This window comes from Notothenia rossii (genome assembly GCF_949606895.1).
Source record: "Notothenia rossii genome assembly, chromosome: 9".
NCBI lineage: Eukaryota > Metazoa > Chordata > Actinopteri > Perciformes > Nototheniidae > Notothenia > Notothenia rossii.
Window position 1 is genome coordinate 14,170,164 of NC_136907.1, and position 23,119 is coordinate 14,193,282.

Below are 23,119 nucleotides of genomic sequence, written 5' to 3' on the forward strand. Positions count from 1 at the left end.
CATCTCAAGCCTTCATGGCGCCAGTGTATACTTAATGCCCAGGAGAGGATCTCATAGCTGCCAGAGGAAATGCTAGGTTAGGTGGAAGCCCTCTATAATCGGAAGAGCAACAACTGATAATACATAATCATCACCTTGTGTTACACCAATGACTTCATGCTTAGTTTGAAAAAACGAGGCACATATCTTTGCATAAAACTGAGATCTGCTTTTCAAACGAATGACCACAATTACAATTTTGATAGAGGTTTTTGTTGTTGATGATTTTACGTCAGATGCTGGCCGACCACAATGAAACATATTCCATAATTCATTCTGTATTCATCATCATTAAATCATTGATTTGCTCTAATTGTGAAGTGAACGAATACCCGAAGCAGGTATTTAAAGAATTTAAAAAGTAATTATTTTCAAGTCCTTACAATTATCATCATTATGAATCCATTTGAAAAGGATGAGGCAGTGCATAGCTGTCTCCCTTTCAATTAAGATAAAGCTACAACTGGCGCCTGACATTTATTTAAGGTTATTTCAAGATCTCTTTTCACACTGTGATAACTTTGAACAGGCAGCCATGACAGATGCATTGGCAAAGTGGATTTTCACAATGCTGGGAACTGGCAAATCAGACAATTCAAGAAAGATATAAAAAGAAGGAACATGTAGAAAAAAGAGGAAAATAAAAGAATCCGCCTCTGATGAATATTAAGATTTCCAAGTAGACTTCTGATACACAGATATAAATGCATTGCATTAAACTAATAATAAGTAATACAATGCTATTTAATTAGTGCAATTCACAATTAAATAAAGTTAGTAGTGTGAGTAAAGTAGGAGTCTTTAAACCATACTATAATTATGGTAACAGGTATAATTGTCGTGCAAAATTGGGGTTAGGTATGGGTTTTCAAATAATAACTTTATTATATTGAGCTTGTAAGCTGATCATCTCAGAAAAAAACATTATAGTATGTTTGATGTTGTGCACATTCACAACAACCTTCCCAGTTGCAAACCCAACAGAGATATGCAGGAATAAAAATGAACATGCTGTCTTATTGTGCGAAACACACAAATCCCCCCCCCCCCCCCCCCCCCCCACTAAGGTAACAAGCCTGGATGAAGTGGACACTATAAACCTACATTGCCAAGTTTTGAAATAAATACATTACTCTTATCTTGTATCTTATCTAACAATGTACATGTTCTGTATTTACACGCACAACTAAAAACTATTTTCCCTTGTTATTTCAGAGAAAGACTAGAGGGCAAGTGAGAAAATGTGTATTTAATGTTTAAAGGAACAGAAGGTATTCACTTTTATATCATTGGTAATATCTTCTTGTTTACATGGTGACACGCTGTTGACGTTTTTCTCACATGCTCACGGCCTGAAACTCATACATGTATGACTGCCTAAACACATTTTGTGAACGAACACATTCATTTATAATAATGTACTAAATTCCCTTCTTCATAGTTCTCCTCTCACAGATTAGACAGGCCTCCTAGTAGTTTGTTGAGGTAATTACCTTTAGACATGGCGCAGAACAAAGCAGTCAGGGAGGGTCCCTAAATACGCTGTCTAGACTTTCTGTCTCTCTCGCTCTCTCTGTGTCCCTCTGTTTATTATTTGACCTGTTGTCTGGCCTGACGAGGAGTCAACCTTTAACATGAAACAGGACAGACAACACCAATTGTCTTCAGCTCATTGCTTATCATCTACCCTTTATCAAGCATGATGAAATGTGTTTGCCTCAGCGTTGTTAGATTTTCCTTTTTCTGCATTAACAGATTTCAGCACCTAAAATGTTAAAGCCTTACATATGTAAAACTTCTTTCTGTGAGACAAACAACAGGGCAGCGCAGTAAAGAGACAGTTAGTCTGACCCGCAGTAATGGCCCTCCTTTGAAGTGGTGAAGATAGTGCTTGTAATCAGCTTAATTGATTGTAACAAGGCACCAGCACCGAGAGTAAGATAGAGACAGAGCGCTGTGGGGTGGTTTTAGAGAATGTTTGGGTGTTTGGGTAGGGTTGTAATTCAACATAATGACAGCCATTACTCCAAAGGCAAACAGTGTCACTCACTTCTCTAAACTCTGGGTCAAGCTGGCAGATGTAGTCATTGTACTTTGACACAGCCAGAGGGGAAATTACAAGCAAATAGGGTTTAAGTGCTACTCAAGTCCTATTGACTCATGAGTAATTGCCTTTCAGTTAGGTAAGGAATCAACTGGAGTGCGACGCAAACACCTTTGTATTGAGAGCAATTAACAACGCACGCTGCACATCGTATCTACTAAGGATTTTGGCACAAACTCACAGGCTTCTTGTCACACTTACTAAAAACTGCATGATCAGTTTATCCCCACAAATCTGTCTCTCCTTTTTTCCTGTCTTGCTCATTCTTGTCTCGTCATCTGGAGTTGATCATTCCATTTCCTGGCTAGTGTGCCAGTCAACAATTATCTACAGATCAGCAGACAGCCCAACTTGGAGGGGGACCCACATACATTAGGAACAGAGGAATAAAGATCATTTCTAATCATATTCTTATTCACAATCATTTATAAAATACAGACATGTGGTCAAATTGTTAGTAACTTGAATTGTGAATTTGTTAGCGAAAAAGCTGCCCTCCACATCTGTAAACAATGCTGATGAGTGGGGTTGGAGTGAATAAAGACAGTTGTTGTGTGCCAGACACCAAAAACATTTGTCAAAAGTCACTGAAAGCCTGAAAAGAACTGCAGAGTTGGGCGATAATTGTTTTTGGGTTTGTCACTACAAACCCCCCTATTTAAATGCACAGTCATGTCATGCAGGCTTGATGGAAACATTCTGCCAGTAGGAGTTTAACAATTATAAAATAAACTGCTTTTCTTGGAAGTGCAGACATAGATGTAGTCCCTATTGTTTGCACTTCCTCATCATTTTGAGTAGATATCTTATTTACTATGGAAGTGTTTACAGCCGGTCTTATCATCACATGGCTGTGTTTTTCAGATTACACCAATGTACTTGCCACATTCAACTTCAGCAAAAATAAATCATAGTATGTCTTTGCAACAGTAACTATATTACACTGTTTGAATTGATATTTGCAGAATTAAAAAGGCAGTACACTAGTAGTAATGTTTTTTGAATAGAAGCATATTTATAAAATTGCAGTTATAGTGAAAAGAAAATAACAAAACAATCAAATAATCAAATAAAAAAAAGACAATGCAATAATGTTGTGTACAGCACATGTCAAGAATAAAACATAACAGTGGTGGCTTTATGGGATAGATTTACGAAAGCATGTGTTAAAGATCAAAGCTAACCACCTTCAGACACTCAGAAAGCCATTAAAGGGGCATATTTGAGATAGTAGTGACATTTTGCCAAGAACAGCATTATTTATGATTTTCAAAACCAAGCTGAAACATAATGTATAATTTAGACTTGCTGTCAATCTTTTCTCTGCATTCCTCTCCTCCTCATTGCTACAAGGTGAGGCAGATAAATTGGACAAGCATGTGGGTAATTGCCATCCTGCCAATCAGTCCGGCAGCAAGCCCCTGTTGCTCAGTTTCAAAGGACGCATGCAGAGGTTTGTAACCTTTGACCCCGTAGGCGGAGAAAGGGTCACCCTAGTGGCAGTTCTAACTCTGCAGGATCAGAGCAAAGATCAGAGTGTGTGTTTGTGTGCTCTAGACTCTCTATCACATCCCAGCTATGTCCCCGGTCCCACTGTGGCTGGTGTCTTTCGCTCATCAAACAGCAGTGAGTCTGAGTCTCAGTCTGCCACACATACTCAGACAGAAAGATATAAACTCATACAGGAAGGATTTCATGAATGAAGATCCACTAATGGGTCAGGTTACACGTTTCTTTGCACCTCATCCCACGTCTCCGCTGTCCGAATGATCAGCTGATCAGTTATCCTGTCCTTTGAGAGGTTTTTAGTCGTCTACTCAGCCAGGCGACAACCTCTCTTCCCCAATAAACCCACTAGCCCTCTAACCACAGAGCCATCCGCTGACCTTTAAAAACGATTACCACCAGCTTTGATGTTCTCTTTTCCTTGTTTTGGCAGAGGGGCTGATTTGTTTATTCAGTTAAGTGCTTTGTTCTTTATGACTCTATAAAAGAAGCTCTCGCTAGACACTGATTTCACCCCAAGGTAACACAAAACACATACTGAACCGGAATCTCGGAAAAGATGAGTGGACTTTTCCTGTTCATCTTAAAAAGTTGGCGCCATGTATTAAAGAAGAGGATGAAGGACAACAACTTAGGAAGTATTTAGTAATAGTGAGCAATATATTAAATATATATAACGAGGGATAGGCCAGTATCCTAACACTACACATGTTAAGGCTCAAATTGAACATTTACTTACTTTTTTTTAAGCAGCAAATATTCATTATTTAGTTTTTAAAGTTGCATTTTAATAATAATAACATAAGTCAAAGTCAACTTTATTGTCAATCTTTCAGTTTATGTGTACAGACAGAGAGATCGAAATACCGTTTCCCACAATCACGAATACAATAACAAAGACATATAAAAATATGTATAAGAATATGTATATAGGCCTACCTATACACACAATGAACAGACACATGTATACATATGCACACATTTAAGACACCTATGTCAACATTTAAACTTTAAAGTAAAGAGGTCTTGAAAACAAGTGTTAGGTTGCTTGGTATATACATGTACCCTGTTCCTGTGTGTAACTCTCATATAACCCGAAGGGTGCGTGTAACACAGCCATAACAGCTGGGGAAGTTGTGGCTTTTGATGCCATAAAATGTTATTTGCTGTAATGAGACAAAAAATATTTTAAAGGAGATTTGTTTTGTGGTTTAAGTTGTTTGTTGTGTGGATGGTGGATTTCCCCAATCTCTGGAAATCTTCCCAGAATACTGTGCATGTTCACACGATCACATGCAACACACACATACATGCACACTTGCCCTTTGAGCGCCACTTAAAAACAATTATACCATTTCAGTGCCTCTGCCTAATAACAAGCTTCTTTGTGATTTAAACGACGACCTCGTCATAAATCCAACCTGTCAGAACTGATTAAGATATAGTGTGTCAAACAGAACCTACATGGCCGTGAGAGGAACAGATGGCCCCTGGCTAGTCTCGCTCGCTCGCGAAGTCATGAGGCCTGTGATGCACAATGAGTCATAGAAGTCTGTTGATGCTCCTTTTCTCTCACCAGGATCGCGGTCCATGGTTCATTTTCAAAGCCTGAATGCAAAGTAGGCTGCAAAAATACTTGCGTGGTATAGAAGACTTTTAAAAATCAGGATAGGTTGCTGTGATCGCCAGTCCTTAGAGAAAACGTTGTAATGTATATCGTACTTATTTTCCACATCAAGTGTTATATTTAAATAACGCTGGAATAACCCTTTTATTTACTGATAGTTGTCATATTTTAAATAGGCACATGATTGAAGAGCCTACCTGCATACTTAAAGAATGCACAATTTTATTGGGTACAAGGAAGGTTAAGAGGTCACAAAGATGCGCCCAACTTTCCAAACCCCTCCGAGGTATAATACTTCAGTCATGAATTGAAAGGAAGGCTTCATAATTATGGGTTATGGCGAGGTGAAGCTATGAACCAACATTAGTGGGTAAGTACATACAAGTAAAAAAACTTCATCAAAGAATAGTTCCAAAAGTATAATTGCAGTTGGCGTTTACCCAAGCAATTATCACCTTAAAAAGGAACACTATAACACTGTGGTGAAGAGACACAAGCCGATACACTCCTTTGGGCACAAAGCTAATTTCTCAAGATTCTTATCGTCTCAGATTCTTCGAGAACATGCCATTAATTGTTTTGAAATGAGAATCAGTTTTGAATCAAAATTGTGACCCCATGAATTGAATTCAAATTGAATCTGGTGACACAGTAATTTTGACAGTGGTTTTAACAAATCCTGATATTGTTTCAAAATCTTGTTACTCAACCATAAAGCTCCTTTTCTAACTGAATTGCAGCTGGGAGGATCTGGCTCAGGGGTGTAAGTACAGTAAGCTTCGACTTGGGTCAGGGGTTTGATGCCTAGCTCCTGCATGTCAACGTGTCTCTGGGCAAGACACCTAACCGCAAATTGCTCTCGAAGGCATCTCTACGGTATTGAAAGTGTAAGAAAGTCGCTTAGGATAAATATATTACAAGGGATGACTTATAGTACAAAATATTTGTCTGGCAGACTTCTGTCATATATCATCATCAGTCAATGCTATATGTTAACAAACATTTTTATAGGTATGTGCATCTGTATGTCTCGACATCCCAACATTCAACCCCGACCCCCTGCAGGCTTACAGTCATCAGCTGACTCTCCTGTAACACGGCCCAGGGCAAGTCGAGCAAGAGATTGCCTGCTTCTCTTGTCATTAGCAAAGTGGGCATCAATCTTTCACGTTACAGGAGGCCTCATTCTCTGGCTCCTGAATAGATCTGTCTCCAGTGTTAAGAGCTAATTGGCTCTGGCGCCATTGTAGCATTCAAGGTAGTCATTTAGGTGCATTACAGGCGGAGGGCTTGGGAAGCTCAGAGAGTGAGTGAGAGAGAGGGTTGAATTTTGTGACAGCACTTAGATGATTTTTTATGTGAGTAAAAAGTATTTGACACATTCACACAAGAAGACTCAATGTTATCACTTACTTATTTACAAAATGTCTCACATAGTTTGACAAGTCTCGCTGAGAAGAATGTAACAGCATTCTGTGAATAGTAGCATGGCTGTGTACGCAAGTTTAATATAATGGTTTATATGTGTGTAATGTCGGTAATGTCATGATTCGTAACAAATGGTATAGTCCAAGCTCATATTTTTTTAAAAAGGGAAATAAGTTGATTTTACATTTGTGAAAAATGTTATACAACTTATAGTATAACAGTGAAAGAGTGCAGCACATTCAGCCACATTTGTATTGTTTAATATTAGATTATGCAATAAAGAAACGATATACAGATATACTTTATAATGATATTGGAAATATATTCTTGTTAACATCATTATACAGTGAAAGTGAGGTTCTAAACTTAGGAAGAGAATTAGAAGAAGGAAATAAAAGCAGAAGAACTTCAAGAGGAACTTACAATGAATATTGGTAGGATGACACATATTTACATGCTCTAAAAGGTACTCTACTCTTTATATGCTATCATGGTACTTCCCCAAAGTTGTACCCAGTAGGTATGAGTTTGATGGTAACATTTGCTGTTATGCTGGCATGAATGAGTGTTTTAATGGGAATGTAAATAGTGTGTGAGTGCAGCACAGACTGCTGATTATCCAAACCAAACATTCCACCACTTCAAAGCGGCTGCTGTAATTACAATGCTCTGAGGTGTGCCCGACGCACACAACCAGAGGCTTCACAGGCTGCTCCGTCACACACACACACATACAAATGCACATACTGTACTGTACGGACATCCACACTGTACACACACACAAACATGCTCAGACAAATTGCTTTAGCTATTATCAGGCTTAAATGATATCATGGAAAAAAGGAAGTGGGATGTGTGGGTAATTTTGCTACACCCAGGAGAGCACCCCTCTCATTTCTCCTCCTCCTCCTTCCTTCCTTCCTCCTTTTCTTCATTTCACTAAATCCCTTTTTGTCTTAGATCTGCGGTTTATTTATGTCAGGACTCACACATTCCCACGTTCAAAGTGCACATCAGACAACATCACCTCAGATTGAATATGAAATAAGCTGGCCATGACATTGATGTTTTGTCAGTACAGGCTGCAGCGTGTGTTGGTGCCAGATGGGTTAGACAAATAAGATAATTAAATGTGCGAAAGCAGTTTCTGCTTCGATTGATACTTCTTGAAACAGGTTTGAAAGATAAATTAGCACACATGCCAAGAATATTGTATTTTATCTCTTAGTAGAACTTACTTTCATGTGCTCTGTATCCTTTGCTAACCTTTAAAATAATATCTTAGATATTAGAAGATATGTTTCTATTGACTCTTGGTACCAACACAGAAAGAAAGCATGTACGAAAGAAAGAAAGAAAAAAGACATTCAGAGAGAAAGAAAGAGTTAGATGAAATAGATAGAAATAAATGGTTACCTAAAGAAACGTAAAAACAGTGCAAAAAGGATAAGGGTGGAAAGGAGGAAACACGGCAATGACAGTCGGCAACAAACAAGTTTTGTGGATAATGACTGACAAGGTGCCTGCAGGGCGTGCGGGCACAGCCAGAGAGAAAGAGAGAGCGGGGGGGAGGGGGGGAGGAGGATGATGGAGGTGGGGATCCTGAACAGAGCTGAAAAAAAGGCAACAGTTTCTCCCCTGAGGAGTCAGTCCTTTCATCTGGCCGCTCACTGGCGCCTTCACAAACCTCTGATTGTCTGTGAAATAACCCCACTTTATTAAGGTTCCCTCCTGGGAACTGAGCTCTGCTCCACACACAAGCTGCTAACGCCTGCTGGCTACATGTAAAATATGCTGGGAAAAAAGTAGAAGTGTTCACTGTGTGTATAAATCTAGGGAATGTCGGAAAATGTTTGCAGGGTGTCCTTTAAAGAATGGGTGCATTGAAAACAGTGAGTTTTAAGGAAAACTATCTGGAAATCAACTTGTGGGAGGCTGACATAGTTCTGCTCTTAAGGCTTTGCGAGAAGGACACACAAAAACATATATTCTCCTTTCTCACCACTGAGATATTTGAGGAATATAAGAAGGAATCACGCCTTGTGATGTAAAAAATTGCACGGGTGTTAAATATGAGCAATTAGGCGACAGATACAGTGTAAGTACTAACACAGGCATGACCATGGGAAAAATCTTAAGATAAGAGAAACATCCTTTCAGCTACAAATATTTCAACCGTCATCAAAGGACCGTTTATTCAGATAATCTGCTGGAACAAGTGTAGCAGTCTCAATGAGGAGTCAGGGCACTTTCATCTGACATAACGTGAAATTGCTCATGAAAATATCACAATGAGCTTCTTCATGAGGATCAAAATGAGCAACTTCATGTCTAATGTGAGTAGAGGGTGGGACTGAATCATAGGACAAAAACACGAATGTATCAGCAACATGGGGATGTCTCATCTAGTCACACCACAGAGACCAGCTGGACTTTAAAAAACAAATCTGTAATTAAGTGATCTTATTAACACTGTTACTTGAGTGTGACTTATTTATACAACATGACACAGCAATACTGGGAGTCCCAATAAAGGGAACAGTAAAAAAATCACACTGACAGATACAGAAGAAAAACAGATCAATTTTTCATCCCGGGTTTAATTGTCTATAATTAAACGCATGGGGACTGTGTCGATACACATGCAGTCTCATGAGGTTACAGTTAAAGCTAATCCATTACAGAGGATTAACTTGTGATAATACTGTGGCAAATCTATTGTTTTCTTGCAGCTACTACCTTTATTCACTTTTTAAACCAATGAGGGTGAACGTTCTCATCAAGTTTTCAAAGCAATCTTGATTTTAAACAAACAAAATGAAGCTGCAGACCTCTCAAGCTGTATTTAAGACACCCATCTGGACATGTTTACTTAATTATACTGATCATCTGATAGCAGGACAAAAGTCATTGTAATATAATTTTCAAAGTTGAATTTGGTTTTAAAATATATTAAACAAAGATGGAATTAAATATTTTTCTTTCATGGTGCTTTAGGAGCTGCTTTAAAGTCGACCACTCCTCTAAACCTTCAGAAATGTAGGTTTTTGTATTTTGTAAATATTATTTTAATCTTGTAGTTGGTACAGCTCACTGAATATAGCTAATGTAGCCTAGCTAGAATAACAATAGGCTACGTCTATTAATAACTCATTGATTCAGTAATTAATATATAAATTCAAATGAACCAGTCATCCTAAATGAGTCAGCATTTTTAGTTAATGTGGGGTTCAACTTCAACCACAAAATATGTGGCATATTTTAAAAATAAGGCATCCTTTAGTATAAAAGTGTGTCCAATTCTCAAAACAAACCAAGAGATTTCAATTTCCCACAGTCCACGAAGGCAGCATCTGCTCACTCATAAACATTTCAGGCTGCACTGATTGGTCAAAGTTGATCCGTGTCAACGTGATGCGTCTACTTACTCCCACAAAGTACTTGACAGCTCCACAACATAGCACGCTCTGGAGCGGCTCTCACCTGGCCACACTTCGACTGTTTCGCCACCTGTTTTTCGGATGAACCCTGGAGGAGAGATGGCTTCTCAGGATACCTTTAACGAATTGGGGTGCAGCTCGTCCGAGGAGGAAAGTAACCGTGCGGAGGGGAAGGAGGAGAAGACCTCTCCGGTGGTGCGCCGGCACCATCCGTTCAGTGTGGAGGCGCTGATGTCCGGCATGAAGACGAACACTCGCAGCGGGGAGTCAATCCGCTGTAAACCGGAGGGAGGCTCGGTGGCGGTGTCTCCTACAGGTCTAAATTCCCTGTTTCTGTGTCGAGAGACGTGTGGTTCTCCCGGAGGAAGCCGAAAAAGCTTAACAGCTTCGTCGCCGGTTAAGTCCGAGGCATCCGAGTCAGAGGACTGCACGCCCTGGGTCACTAACGGCGCGTTTTCGACACAGCCTCGTGAGTTTTTACTTGCTCTATGAAACTTGGAGGATTTTAATGTGTTGAACAAAAAGCCAACATACAGCTTGCTAAATCAGAGCTTGAAGCAAATCTTCACCCAATCTGCCCATATTCGGCAGATCGGGTGAAGAGGATACAGTTCATTATGTCTCAGCATTGTGTACAGTTCACTGATAGGCTCTCTAATTCTCAACATGTGCTGTAAATAGATCTCTCGTTAGACCATTTTCTTTTAAATAAAGGCCTAAAGAAAAACAAAAAAGTTGCTCTATATCATTCATATTTTAAGTGCTATTAATGTGTATAGGAGTGGGCCTTTTCATAGCAACATATAATATGTGGCATATTACAAAAAAGTAGCCTTTGAGAAGGGATAGCATTTTCCATGAGTTTTTGTCATGATGATTTTGTTTGGCATTTTCCAATAACTGGCGGACTGGAAAAAGAGAGAGTTTCTAAATGCAACAAAGGTCCTAACCCTAACTCCAACTTTCAACCTGAAGTTTTAATTAGCCATTTGTGTTCAAGTATAGCCAACAGATCAGTATATCATTCTATGAAAGTCAATTTAATTATTTAATCTAATCCTTATTCTAAAATCGTTATTGTTTTTTTCCGCAGGCCCTGGCGGCCCTGGCTGCCCGTTGAGGAAACACAAGACCAACCGAAAGCCTCGCACTCCCTTCACCACATCTCAGCTCCTGGCCCTGGAGAGGAAGTTCCGGCAGAAGCAGTACCTTTCCATCGCAGAGCGGGCCGAGTTCTCGTCCTCCTTGACCCTGACAGAGACCCAGGTGAAGATCTGGTTTCAGAATCGCAGGGCAAAAGCCAAGAGGCTCCAGGAGGCCGAACTGGAGAAATACAAGATGGCTGCAGACGCTAAAACGGTGGCAGTGGCGGCCGCTGCTGCTGGAGGTTTACACCCTGGCTTTACGTTACCACTATCGCTGGGCATGTCACTGTATGGACAGTCGTACTCTGCCTACCACCATCACCACAGACCCCTACTGCCCATCTCACCTTTAGGACTGTACGCCTCTCCTCTGGGCTACAGCATGTACCACTTATCATAAAAATGGAAATATAACTGACTATGGTGAAATGTGTTTCAGTGGATTCCCAAAAATGGACACCGAGGACGTCTGACATTTTAAAAATCAATGTTTATAAATATCTACTGCATAAGGAGTGTTTGAATGCACTTTCTGAGCGCTTCAAGTCTAATAAGAAATCAATTTTTTCCTACATCAAGGATAAAAGCAGACTTAGATGTCCTCTGGCCCCTTTGGACTGCCTGTTTACATGACTTGTCTTTAAGAAGAGGGGCGTTGCTGTCCGGCTGTTTGTACTCTTCACTTGTTTACTTCTGCAGTAATTGAGCTGGGCGAGGACTTGCACACAAAAATACAAAGTACAACTTTTTACTCAAGCCTTTCTTCTCTTCATTCGATGCCTTGTGATGAAAAGAGCCTTAATATCAAGACAATTTGCGCACTTGTGTGAATGATGAGTGTTTCAGCAACTCAGGCCAAATAAAACATATATCTCTGAAGCACTCTTTAAATTCTACAAAAGTGTCTGCCTTGAAAAACTGCTCCAGGGAAAGCGTACTAATTCAGGTAGCTTTCTAAGACAGGAAGGTTTAAACCTCAAATTATCGATCACAATAAAAACTTTACACTAACTTTTCTCATCTCTTGTAGCAATAAAAAAAACTATCCTAAACTTCATAATTTCCTTTTAGAGAGCGTGGACATATTCTCTTTCTATAATTATGCTGGAATGTATGAATGTCTCATGTTGTGTATATATGTGAGAATATGGTAAATGTTCTAACCAAAAATGTATTTATATTGTTCTTCCCTTTGAAAGGGCATATATTGTGCTATGCAATTTATATTTCCCCCCCCAATGTTTATTATTCACATGAACAAAACAATTAAAGCTTTTAAGACTGTTTCCTTTAAATGAATGACATTTAATGTATGTATTGCAGCAATATGTAGACATGTGCAGCTACGGTTGCTTAGGATCTTTCAGTAGTTTACCAAGTAGTTTACCAGGGAACTTAACTAGAGTTGTTCTCTTTGTGTGGTTTAATCCTGTGCCCAACCATCCTTTATAACAGTGGTCAGTTCAACGCAATGTTTGACAAATCATAAACGCGTTTCCGTAACTACTGAGCGTTCATTTACCACACCAGTCAAGCTTTTTCTTTGGTGTAGATACTTTTATAATGTTTTGTTTGTACAGAAATACCATGTGTCATCTCTCTGACAATCATTTACTCTGTATTTATGACCATTATGGAGTTATTCAAGTTTCACAACAGGAGCGTGAGAACACACAACAGCATTTATCTCTATAATAGGTGAATGTGTTGGCAATTAGGGATTAACAACCCAAAACTATTGTCTGTAATTGTACCTTTGGTCAAATCATTATATTTCTCAACCTCACCAGTAATTAGCAGCAACAATTACTGTTCGTTTAACTGGAAAAAAAATCCATATGACTAAGTTTGCCTGTGTCCGAAGTGTTGATTTACAAAACTATTATATAATATCAGGTTACTTACAAACTAAAAACTCAGCTTATTAGAAGTTCCCTCTTTTATTACTGCCCTAATCCTCATCAGCATTGTGTTCTTCCTGCCTCATTACATTTATATTATTGACCACTGTGGACTAAGGTTTGAATTAGCCATATTCTTCCAGAGAGGAGCCGTAGGGTGACTTTGGTGGCGTGTGAGGCTGCTAAAAGATGCCTGCACTTTGTTGAAATTATATGAGCAGCTTACAACTTCCGTGTGACTTTGATGTAACGAGGAAATCGTTTATAGGCAGCAGCGTATTTATGAGGTTCCCCTTTAATCAGAACAAGGCAGAGGGAACTGGCAGGCGAAGAGAGTAGCTTACACAGACAAGCAATCAGCCTAATGAAGTGCAGATTGGCAGGAGTGGCTCCGAGTCTCTTGTGAAACATCAAGTTTGTGCTACTTACTGAAGGGGTGTTGTATTTCAGCACTGGAGAATTCAGTAAACTGTCTGTCTGTTGAAGCTGGCGCTGCGAGGATCTGTTTTTGTCATTGTCGGTTGCTGGTCGTCTGACAGCATGTTTGTGGTTTTGTATGTTACTTAAACACAACATGTGACTGAGCTCTTCAAGTCTTTTGCTTGTCTCCTGCCTCCTCTGGTGGCTGTTTCTCATATAGCATCATTGGACAAACCTTCCTTCCTGCTTTTTGCCCTTGTTGTTCTTTGAAGTGCCTTGTTGTGAGTAACATTGGTTTGAGCTTTAAGGCTGATAACAGGCTCTGGGTAAATTAAACACAATACAGTATGATGAAAAGAACTATGAAAGAGAAGCTTTTCATGGTAGAAAAGGTTATGTTTTCTTTGCTCAATTTATGCTCAAATGCCGGTCCGAAAAGGAACACCAGCGACAAAATATATATGTACATTTATATAGTTCTGCATAAAGGTCTATGTATTACATGTTTTCACCTGGTTGTACCTGGTATATTTATATATAAACTGTATATTCAGTGGAGAATCGCACAATCTTTTGTATTCATCATCTTTGATCGACATCAATAAATTAAATGTTGTCCCATGGCCTGATGTTGTGTTAAACAAATGAAGGCGCCATTATTGATGAAGTGACTGTAATGTCATATCCTCCTTTTTCTTATTAATTTTAAACACACATCGTAAGCATAAGCCTAGACACTACCTGAAGGTAAGTTATTGCTTTTGGGGACAAATTGCACGTATTAAAATGTTTTTGGCATTAAGGGGCTTTCCTCCTTTTTTTGGGTGCTTTGCTAACCTGATTGGGACGTTTCTGTACTACAGCTTCTGTGTTGATGCCTTAACCTGATTATTTTTTATTTACTGTAGACATCAACGATTCCTTAGGGAGTGGCGCAACTATAAATTAGGAAAATCCTTCCCAAAACATTTGAATAATTGTGCCAGCAAAACTACTGTATGTCCGTTTCAGGACAGTGGTTTTTATATGCCTACTGGAATTTGACACTCAAATCTGCTAGGGGAGAAAACCCCATAGACTGTATATAAAAACATCAGTAGGAAAAATTCAAGTGAGGCTCTCTTCATCTTTTGCAAACACAAACTTTATGATTATAACAGCTCGGTTGCAGTCACCACGAGAGTCAAGAAAGTGTATCAGATGGTTTATCTCAGCCTAATATACTTTCTTCTCAAAACACTGAATAAGCAATTCAGTCTCTGCTTCAGCTGATTTGTTCTGTTTTAGACTTGACAGATACTAATGAAGCGTTGGGCAGCGCTTCCCAATAACAAAGTGAACCCCCTGTGAGTTTCCATGTTCAGACGAGGACATGATGCATGAGAATTCTGTTGTGGTGTGTGTGTGTGTGTGTGTGTGTGTGTGTGTGTGTGTGTGTGTGTGTGTGTGTGTGTGTGTGTGTGTGTGTGTGTGTGTGTGTGTGTGTGTGTGTGTGTGTGTGTGTGTGTGTGTGTGTGTGTGTGTGTGTGTGTGTGTGTGTGTGTGTGTGTGTGTGTGTGTGTGTGTGTGTGTGTGTGTGTGTGTGCGCGTGCTTTGGCGATATCCCCTCGAGAGTCACACAGTAGCAGATGCAAGGGAAACTGCCCGGAGCAGGCCATTGGAAGACTAAGACGTCAAACGCCTCTCTCTAGACACACACATACATAAATACAGCCAAAATCACACAAATGTACAGTATTTAATTTGATCCTTGATACAGTTCTGTATCACTGCATGTGATCTAAAAGCACATGCCCTAACTCCAAATATTCACATTGAATGAGACTTATGTGAATAGTTTAGGCATTTTGTCTGTATCTGGGAGATTTTAGCTTTGTGCTGGGTATTTGTGTTTACTGTACTGTACTAATAATTTAAAAAAGTGCATTGTTTGATTTGCTGAGGAGCAGTCACTACAGAAATGTTAAGAAATTATATATTCAACATTGTTTACGCAGAGAACATTAACACAGACACTAATTTGCTCATAACCAAGAAGGATCTTCACTTTAAAAGCAGTCTGCTTAAAGCAGTCTCTTAGCTATTGTGACATCAAAGAAGCGTCTGAAAGCTCTGCTAAATGGCCATATAACTTACACTGTTCCTTTGACGTCATGAGTAAGCCGTTAATGCAAATGTGATGCATGCTGATCTGAAACCACTGAGGCCTCTGGGAATCGTTCATGCAGTTGGTGAGGAAGCTGAGAGACTGATGATTTTTAGGTTTTATTGGTTTTAAATGAATGCCCTCACATACAATTTAAAATGGCTGTGTTTGAGATGATCCATCATGAGGGAAGACCATAAACTCTATTTTAAAACCTTGGAGAGAGAAATCAACATGACAAGAATAGGTTCCATAATTTTAAGAAAAAAGGGGTTGACATGTTTTACAACATAGAATATTATTTTCTGATCGATAGATTTTCTCTCTTAATTGGATCTGCTAAATGTTTTCAGTTTTTCTTTTATATCAGAAGAGGGTGAGCATTTTTCAAAGTGATGTGGCAGTCTGAATCAACAGTGGGAGGTTAACTTTGACAAAAAATGAATGCGGTAAATATCCCAGTACGTCCATAGATTTTGGGGGACTATTTTAGATATTGCTCAATAGTAAAGTGAACAAAATAATTATAGGTGAATAAAGAGAGATGTGTAAAATACAAAAACAAAACAATTACTATGGCGAGCTGCTGCGAGATTTCATTACAGTAACTCTACCCAAAAAACTGGAAAATGCATTGGAGAAAAATAAGTGAGCAGAAATTTCAAAAGTTTGAGACACATGTGAACGTTTCAAGCTTGTTTCAAATAAACAGTGATAATTTAGTACCCCTTTTTATCCAGTAGGCGTCACTATTGCAACACAGTTTACCAGGAGTCAGTGTAAACCATCCAAGAAGCATACTGCTTTGAAGAACAGGAAAAAAAAAAAGTGGATTCAGAAGACTGAATGAAATGTTTCTTGTCACTGTTCTAAACCCTCAACCCCCCTAAAAAAAAAAGAAAACAGGAGATTGTCTCCTTTGGGTTTCTTTTATCTGCTCAGAACTGAAGAGTGTGCTTATCTTGAGTTATTTATGTGAATAGTAGGTTGAGATTAAGATTACAATTGCAAATGATGCTGCGTATGGAGGGGAAAACACGCTAGCATCTTTTTAAAAGCCCCATATTGTTCTGACACCCGTTTACTCAGCAGAATGCCTCCATACACGTGTTTGAGGAAAGGTGTGTGTGCATGTTGGAGGCTGAGGGGAATGCTTTTTGCATCCTTAAGTATCTTTAAGGTGTGAAAGACAGGGAGAGCGCATTAGTTTGAGTGCCTTTGTAATCCTGACATTCTCCAACAATTTAACCTTCACTTCTTTATTGGAGAAGACAGGGGAGTTGAGTTGTCACAGATTGAGTTTGCTATATGTGCTACCACAATTACACACTATGCACTCAGCACCATTGCAAATTAATGTCACAGAGATAGAGAATGACAGAGAGAGGAAGCCACATATGTCACAGCAGTGTGCCTTCTCTCACTTTATGTTTATACACACACACACACACACACACACACACACACACACACACACACACACACACACACACACACACACACACACACACACACACACACACACACACACACACACACACACACACACACACACACACACACACACACACACACACACACACACACACACACACACACACACACACACACACACACACACACACACACACACACCATCTTTTCTCCCCATGCCTGGCTTCCAGCTGATTAGCTTCTGGCAGACCAATTCATACAAATTACAATTCAACAAGCCATTGTGTTGTATTAACAGCTATTTAAAAAAGGATGCACAAAACAACCTCCAGATGAAATAAAACACATAGCCGTAAATCAAAATGTGGAGTAGTGCAACCTTGTGGTAGTCAAACACATTCCATCAGGTCCCTTTTGAGTCAGGTTAGAGGCCATGTGATTTGCAGGCTGTTGACGCCATATGATGTGTGAGAACATAGCTGTGGGATAAACGCTATTTATAGATTCACTTGTAGGATTTCATGCTTTTGCTCCCTGGCTTTCTCCCTCTCTTTTTCTCTTTTGGAACGACCATGCACATGGACGGCAGCTTCTGTGCGACAAAAAAAGCTGCTCATACTATGGATGAGATTTAATATCACAGTTCTGTTCTGCCCATGTATAAAGAAGAGCAAAAGAGTGCTTGTGCTTATGATGCAAACGATATGGGTATTTCCACACGACATCTATTGCACGTCTGTCCGTCCAGGGAGAGGGATCCCTCCTCTGTTCCTCTCCCTGAGGTTTATTCAAATTTCCCCCCATTAACTGTGGGGTTTCTTTGGAAGTGTTTCCTTGTCAGATGTGAGTGTCTAAGGACAAGCGGTGTCGTATTCGTATTCATATTCTGTTCAAAGTGTAAAGTCCCCTGAGACAAACGTCACATTTGTGATATTGGGCTATAAAAATAAAGTTTGATTGATTGATAACGATAACAATGAAAGGCTCCCCTCAAATCTTCTCAAAGCACTACTGTTTCTGAAGTCAGCGAGATATTTTATTATTCAATTTGATGATGTTATACTTTCTTCTTAAGTCACAGTAAAGGAGTCCTCAGGATCGTATCCCTCATTCGTTCCTGAGATTAAATTAGGGGTCATCCCCAAAGAGTCATTGATAGTGTCCTTGAATATTATCCTCTATCCTCTACTTTAGACGTACACTTTCTAGCTTTCCCCTGCGTCTCATCCCTACCAAGGCAGAGGTCCTTAAGTGTTATTATAATGATGCCCAGGGCAGCCTTTTTGTTAGTATGTTGGCCCCCCAGTGCGTGGTTAAAAAATGATATAATGACGCAGATGGGTTTACAAGAGTTACTTGAAAGCTGTGTGTCTCATTCAGATGTTAAAGTGTGTTTTTCCGACAGCAGAAGTGACTGTATTTGAGGCCAGCTGTCACCATACCTGATAACTATGCATCAATAAACCCAACCATCACCATTAATTGCCAGAATTACAACAGGTGGGCGAGCTACCCATTTTTGCATGAAAGACATTACACATTACATTTATACCTCCCTCAAAAATCCAAACAACCACTTTAAGAGGTGAAGCTATATGAGGTTAAATGTGTTTTGTTATTAATAATAGACACATTTAATCACCAGCTAATGGGTGCATGTGTTTCCTGAACCACAAATACGTTTAATCAACATGTGGCAGGGACACACGGACACTTGTTTATGGACTCATGTCACCACAAATCCAACAAATTGCACGAGTGTGTTCCAATTTTCTGTCCTGGGTGACAGCATTGTGCCAATTTATCACATACTGTAGTGTGCGTCTGTGTATGCCAGCGAGAGAGCGAGTGTGTTTCAATACATGCCTTTTCTAAGCTTGTGTCCCCTGTAACCGCATGCCTGTGTTTATTTTAGCTGTGTGTGCCAGTCTGCAAAGCAATAGGGGATTTTATCACCCTCAAACCTGTTTTGTGGAATTATACAGAAAAAAAGATTTGGAAATGGCTTTTGGGAAATAAATGATTGTCCGTTATGCGTTATGTAGATTGCTGTGCATGGTAACACAAACACGACGAGCTAGCAGAGAAAGCAGATAGACTAATAATGAATATCTCGTAAACTAATGACAACGTCTTTTACCATCACCTACATTTCCGCAGACTTCCTCAAAGCTTAAATAAGGTAACGTTTCCAGATGGGCAATTATTTTGTCGAAAGCAAGAAAACATCTGCTGGTGCAAAGCACTTGAAATAAATGTGTAACAGGAGAATGATGCTCATAAACACCTGTTATTCTTGACAGATGTTATCTGAGCATAACAAAAACCTGATTTTAGACTTTCCAGCCATCCTATTTTTTCAGGAAAAGATATATCATTTCTTTCATGACCTTTTCTGCCGTTGGGTCTTTTCTTTCTTTGTGAATGAGGAATTGAGTTGTTCAGAATAAAGTGAGACCACCAAGACCGGAAAAAATAAGGATAAAGGTAGAAAAAAACTGAGAACGTATAGGTAGAGAGGACTGTTGAAGCACTTTATTGTTAAAGGTGGGGTATGTCATTTTGGAGAAACAAGCTCGAGTGCGCTAGAATTTGAAAATACACAACCGTAAAAAAATCTACCACTTCCTTACAGAGCCCCTCCTCCAACACACGAGCGCGCACATGACCAATGAGGGCACGAGATAAGTTTGTGCACAGATGGAAGGCTGATAGGCAGGTAGGCCATCCAGTTATTTTAGCCAAGCCGGCTCAAATGATTGGTCGTGCTTTTTACAGTACTACGGCTTCCACAGATGACTTTTTTCTTTTTCATGGATTTTTGGTCAAAACACTTAAGATATTCATTGCTATCGGGATGTTAAGAGCATTCCATGGAATATAACAAAAAGTGTATCTCGAGCCGGTTTCTCAAACTTACCTACCCCACCTTTAAGGAAATATTAGCATAGTGTGGGGATGTATGTTGGGTGTCTGTGGGTGGGTGGGACAAACTAATGAAGCGAGGTAAAAAGATGAAATACTGAAAGTGCGCCCAAATATCAATGCTCCTGGGGCCGAGGGTATGATGGATGGGATCTCCTCAAGGTTCATACTGTAGCTCTTCTGGATAAATGACTTAAAGTTGGTCTTGCTTTTGACCTTGATAGGAAAGATTGCTTTGTGCAGACTGGCTTGTGGCACCTACTTACAGTATGCTTGTTGTTTTGTAGTAATAACAGCTTGTGATACAGGAATAAAGCTCCAAGCGGCCCATCAAGAAGACACTTAATCATTTTGTTGGTTGGACTCGCTCAGACGGGCCAACTAAAAAAGAAAGAATTGATCAAAATGTATTGATCCATTTGTCTTGTTTCTTTTTCTCTGTGTTGCTAGTGTGACATGATAGAGAGGGGATTGATGGCATCAACTGATATTCAAGAGCACTAAAATAGTATTTGGGCTTTAAATGTGTTTTTGAGGTTACTTGAGGGCAGCATGGCATACCATAGACCTATTACTGTGTTCAAGAGTTTGTCACTAACTCTGTATATGCTCTTTGCTGCTTATCAAGTATAATACGGTTGGTTTTTAGAAGTTTTCCCTGAAAACAGCTGCCAGCTGCTGCTGGAAACCACTCTACAAGGTAAGTGAAAGCAAACTAAATCATTAAGAACTATTTGCTGAAAAAAGAGCTCTGATGCTGCTGAAAAATGTGTTGGCGAGTAAACTGTGTGGGCAACCACAGCATGAGTCAAAAGAGGCAACAGTTCTGTCGAGCTGCAGATATGGCTGACACTCATCCCTATGAGATAAAAAAACGGTATACATGGAGCCTTAAATCATTCTGTTTAGATTTGTATAATGGACCGAAGAGGCAATATGTTATGGGAGATATACAAAGACACTGAAAACAGAGGCAAAACACATACTACTGTACTTTTCTGTGGGCTTTTAAATCTGTGCAATAACCTGGGGGATTTCATTAGCCGCATTTCGTCTCATAGGGTCAGATGCCCTTGCGTGGATGAATGCATATGACATAGGAAGATCTCCCACATTGGAGCCTGAGTAGCAAATATAGCAGGAGGGTCTGCCTGTCACTCAGCATCCCACACATTGTGCATCCCTAAGAGTCAGCAGAACTCTCCACTGCTGCGTCACATTGAAGCAAGATGACCCGAGGGTGGTGGCTGCCCGCTTTGTCAGTCTAGCAAAGCCCGTTTGGCCATTTCCGTACCATTGCAAGGGCAATTTGCTGTGTGTGACCTTTCGAAGGGCAATGTAACATGACAAGAGCTGTTAACATCTGAAGATCACCTAGGGGTTTCTAAAGATATAGACCATTCTTACAGTTGATCCATTTGTCATCTTTAAAACAGGCTTCCCCCCATGTTCTCTGTGCTGTAATCTTTGCTGTCTATGAGGTTTTGTTCATGTTCATGGCTTACAGTACTCCTCCCCCCCTCCCAGTGGAAAACCATATAAAATTGTCGATATACTGTAAATCAGGAGGTGGGATGCAGGTATGGTGTTAAAAATAATCGCACCTGTACTAGATAACCCATTTGAACACAGATAGGAATTATATGAGCAATACAAACATGTCAGCTAACGTTTACATTTTGATGCGTGCAGTAGACATACATCATCACTGGCTAAGAGTTGCCAACATGTTACATGACAAACTCCATTACCTCTGGAAAAACAAGTACATGAAATTCAGATATTTTCTGCAAACTAATATGGTTGGCTGTCAGTTTTCTTTTCCACAAAATAAATACAACAGTTTGCTTTGCAGGGTGTCAAATACTAGGATGTATGCACAGCTTACACCAACCACTCCACCCCCTCAACTGGTGAAAAAGAGGAATAAGGAATCTTGGGTGGAAATATATATAAACATGAGGTAAAAAGTGTGTATATGGATGCCTGGACACACACATACAGATATAACTGCTGCACATAACATTCAAAAGACACATCCACTGATATTATAACTACGCTTATAATTCATCCAGACCAATCAGACGTTTTGATAAATGTGTAGAAAGTGGCCTACATCCTAAAATGGCATCCATTATGCAATTTGAGCAATAACAGGTTGACGTTTTTATCTTAAGTATTTAATTTAATTGAAATGCCACAAAAACAGACTCCACTCTACAAAAAAGATGATGGCACATGGTGACACGAAGGCCATGACTAACACATGCCCCTAATTTATTCAACCAAATCTGCAAGAAAAAAAGATTATGGTGGTTATTAGGTTGAATAGGTGTATTGCGGGTTTTCAATAACACAACATTTGCATTTTTGCAGTTTAAAATAGCTGCCATCAATAAATCATTCAAAAAGGTAGTTTTCTTCAATATTGAATAAGAGTGAAATCTCATCTGGGGTGATCTGTTGCTGTATGCATACAAGTGTGTGACAGTGTCTGTTTGAATATTTATGTTAAGTCTGTAAATGTACCTCAATTATGGACGCAAACGCACATCTTCATTCCTTTTTGTTTGAATACTCAGTGAGCTTGTGTGTGTTTGTGTGTGTGTGGTGGTTTGCTTAAGTACTACTGCTCCTGAATAGAGGATGTCAGTGAACTGGCTAGCCTCTGGGGTTTAGTTTCCACTCTACACGCTGTGAAGAACGCTGTTCTATTCTAGGAACTTGCCTAAAAACAGACGGGAACACAGTTGTGGCACTTTCTGACACTCCTACCTCTGGTGCAGCTGCTGTTTAGTTTCGGCTGGGGAGGGCAGGAGGGAGCTAAGAAGAGAAGGAAGAGGGACAGAAAGGATGATAAAGGAAGAAGCCGAGGGGAGACATTCGCCCTGGAGGCATTTTATTCAGCCAGCCAGCATGGATTTACATAACCAGCTGGCAAACTGGGCGGAGAACTAGACAGCCAATCAGTAATCCATCAATCCAAAAAAGGAAGCTAGCCCAG

At 39.7% G+C, this 23,119-nt stretch overlaps 1 protein-coding gene and 1 long non-coding RNA gene across 2 annotated transcripts in view; one reads left to right on the forward strand and one right to left on the reverse strand.

Annotated features, from left to right (window-relative positions):
• Window positions 1–23,119, reverse strand: part of LOC307018105 — an 88,448-nt gene that overhangs the window by 20,943 nt on the left and 44,386 nt on the right. The window lies entirely within an intron of this gene.
• Window positions 10,118–12,573, forward strand: msx2b (muscle segment homeobox 2b). Its single transcript, XM_079647211.1, has 2 exons — window positions 10,118–10,613; window positions 11,238–12,573. Exons 1-2 carry the CDS (start codon window positions 10,226–10,228, stop codon window positions 11,687–11,689), a joined length of 840 nt encoding a protein of 279 aa, XP_079503337.1. The 5' UTR covers window positions 10,118–10,225; the 3' UTR covers window positions 11,690–12,573.

Bases quoted from the DNA above. Each gene is read 5' to 3' on its own strand.
- msx2b (XM_079647211.1), top strand. From the start codon at position 10,226: ATGAACCCTGGAGGAGAGATGGCTTCTCAGGATACCTTTAACGAATTG. The intron at 10,614-11,237 runs GTGAGTTTTTAC...TTTTTTCCGCAG, and splicing joins CGCGTTTTCGACACAGCCTC to GCCCTGGCGGCCCTGGCTGC.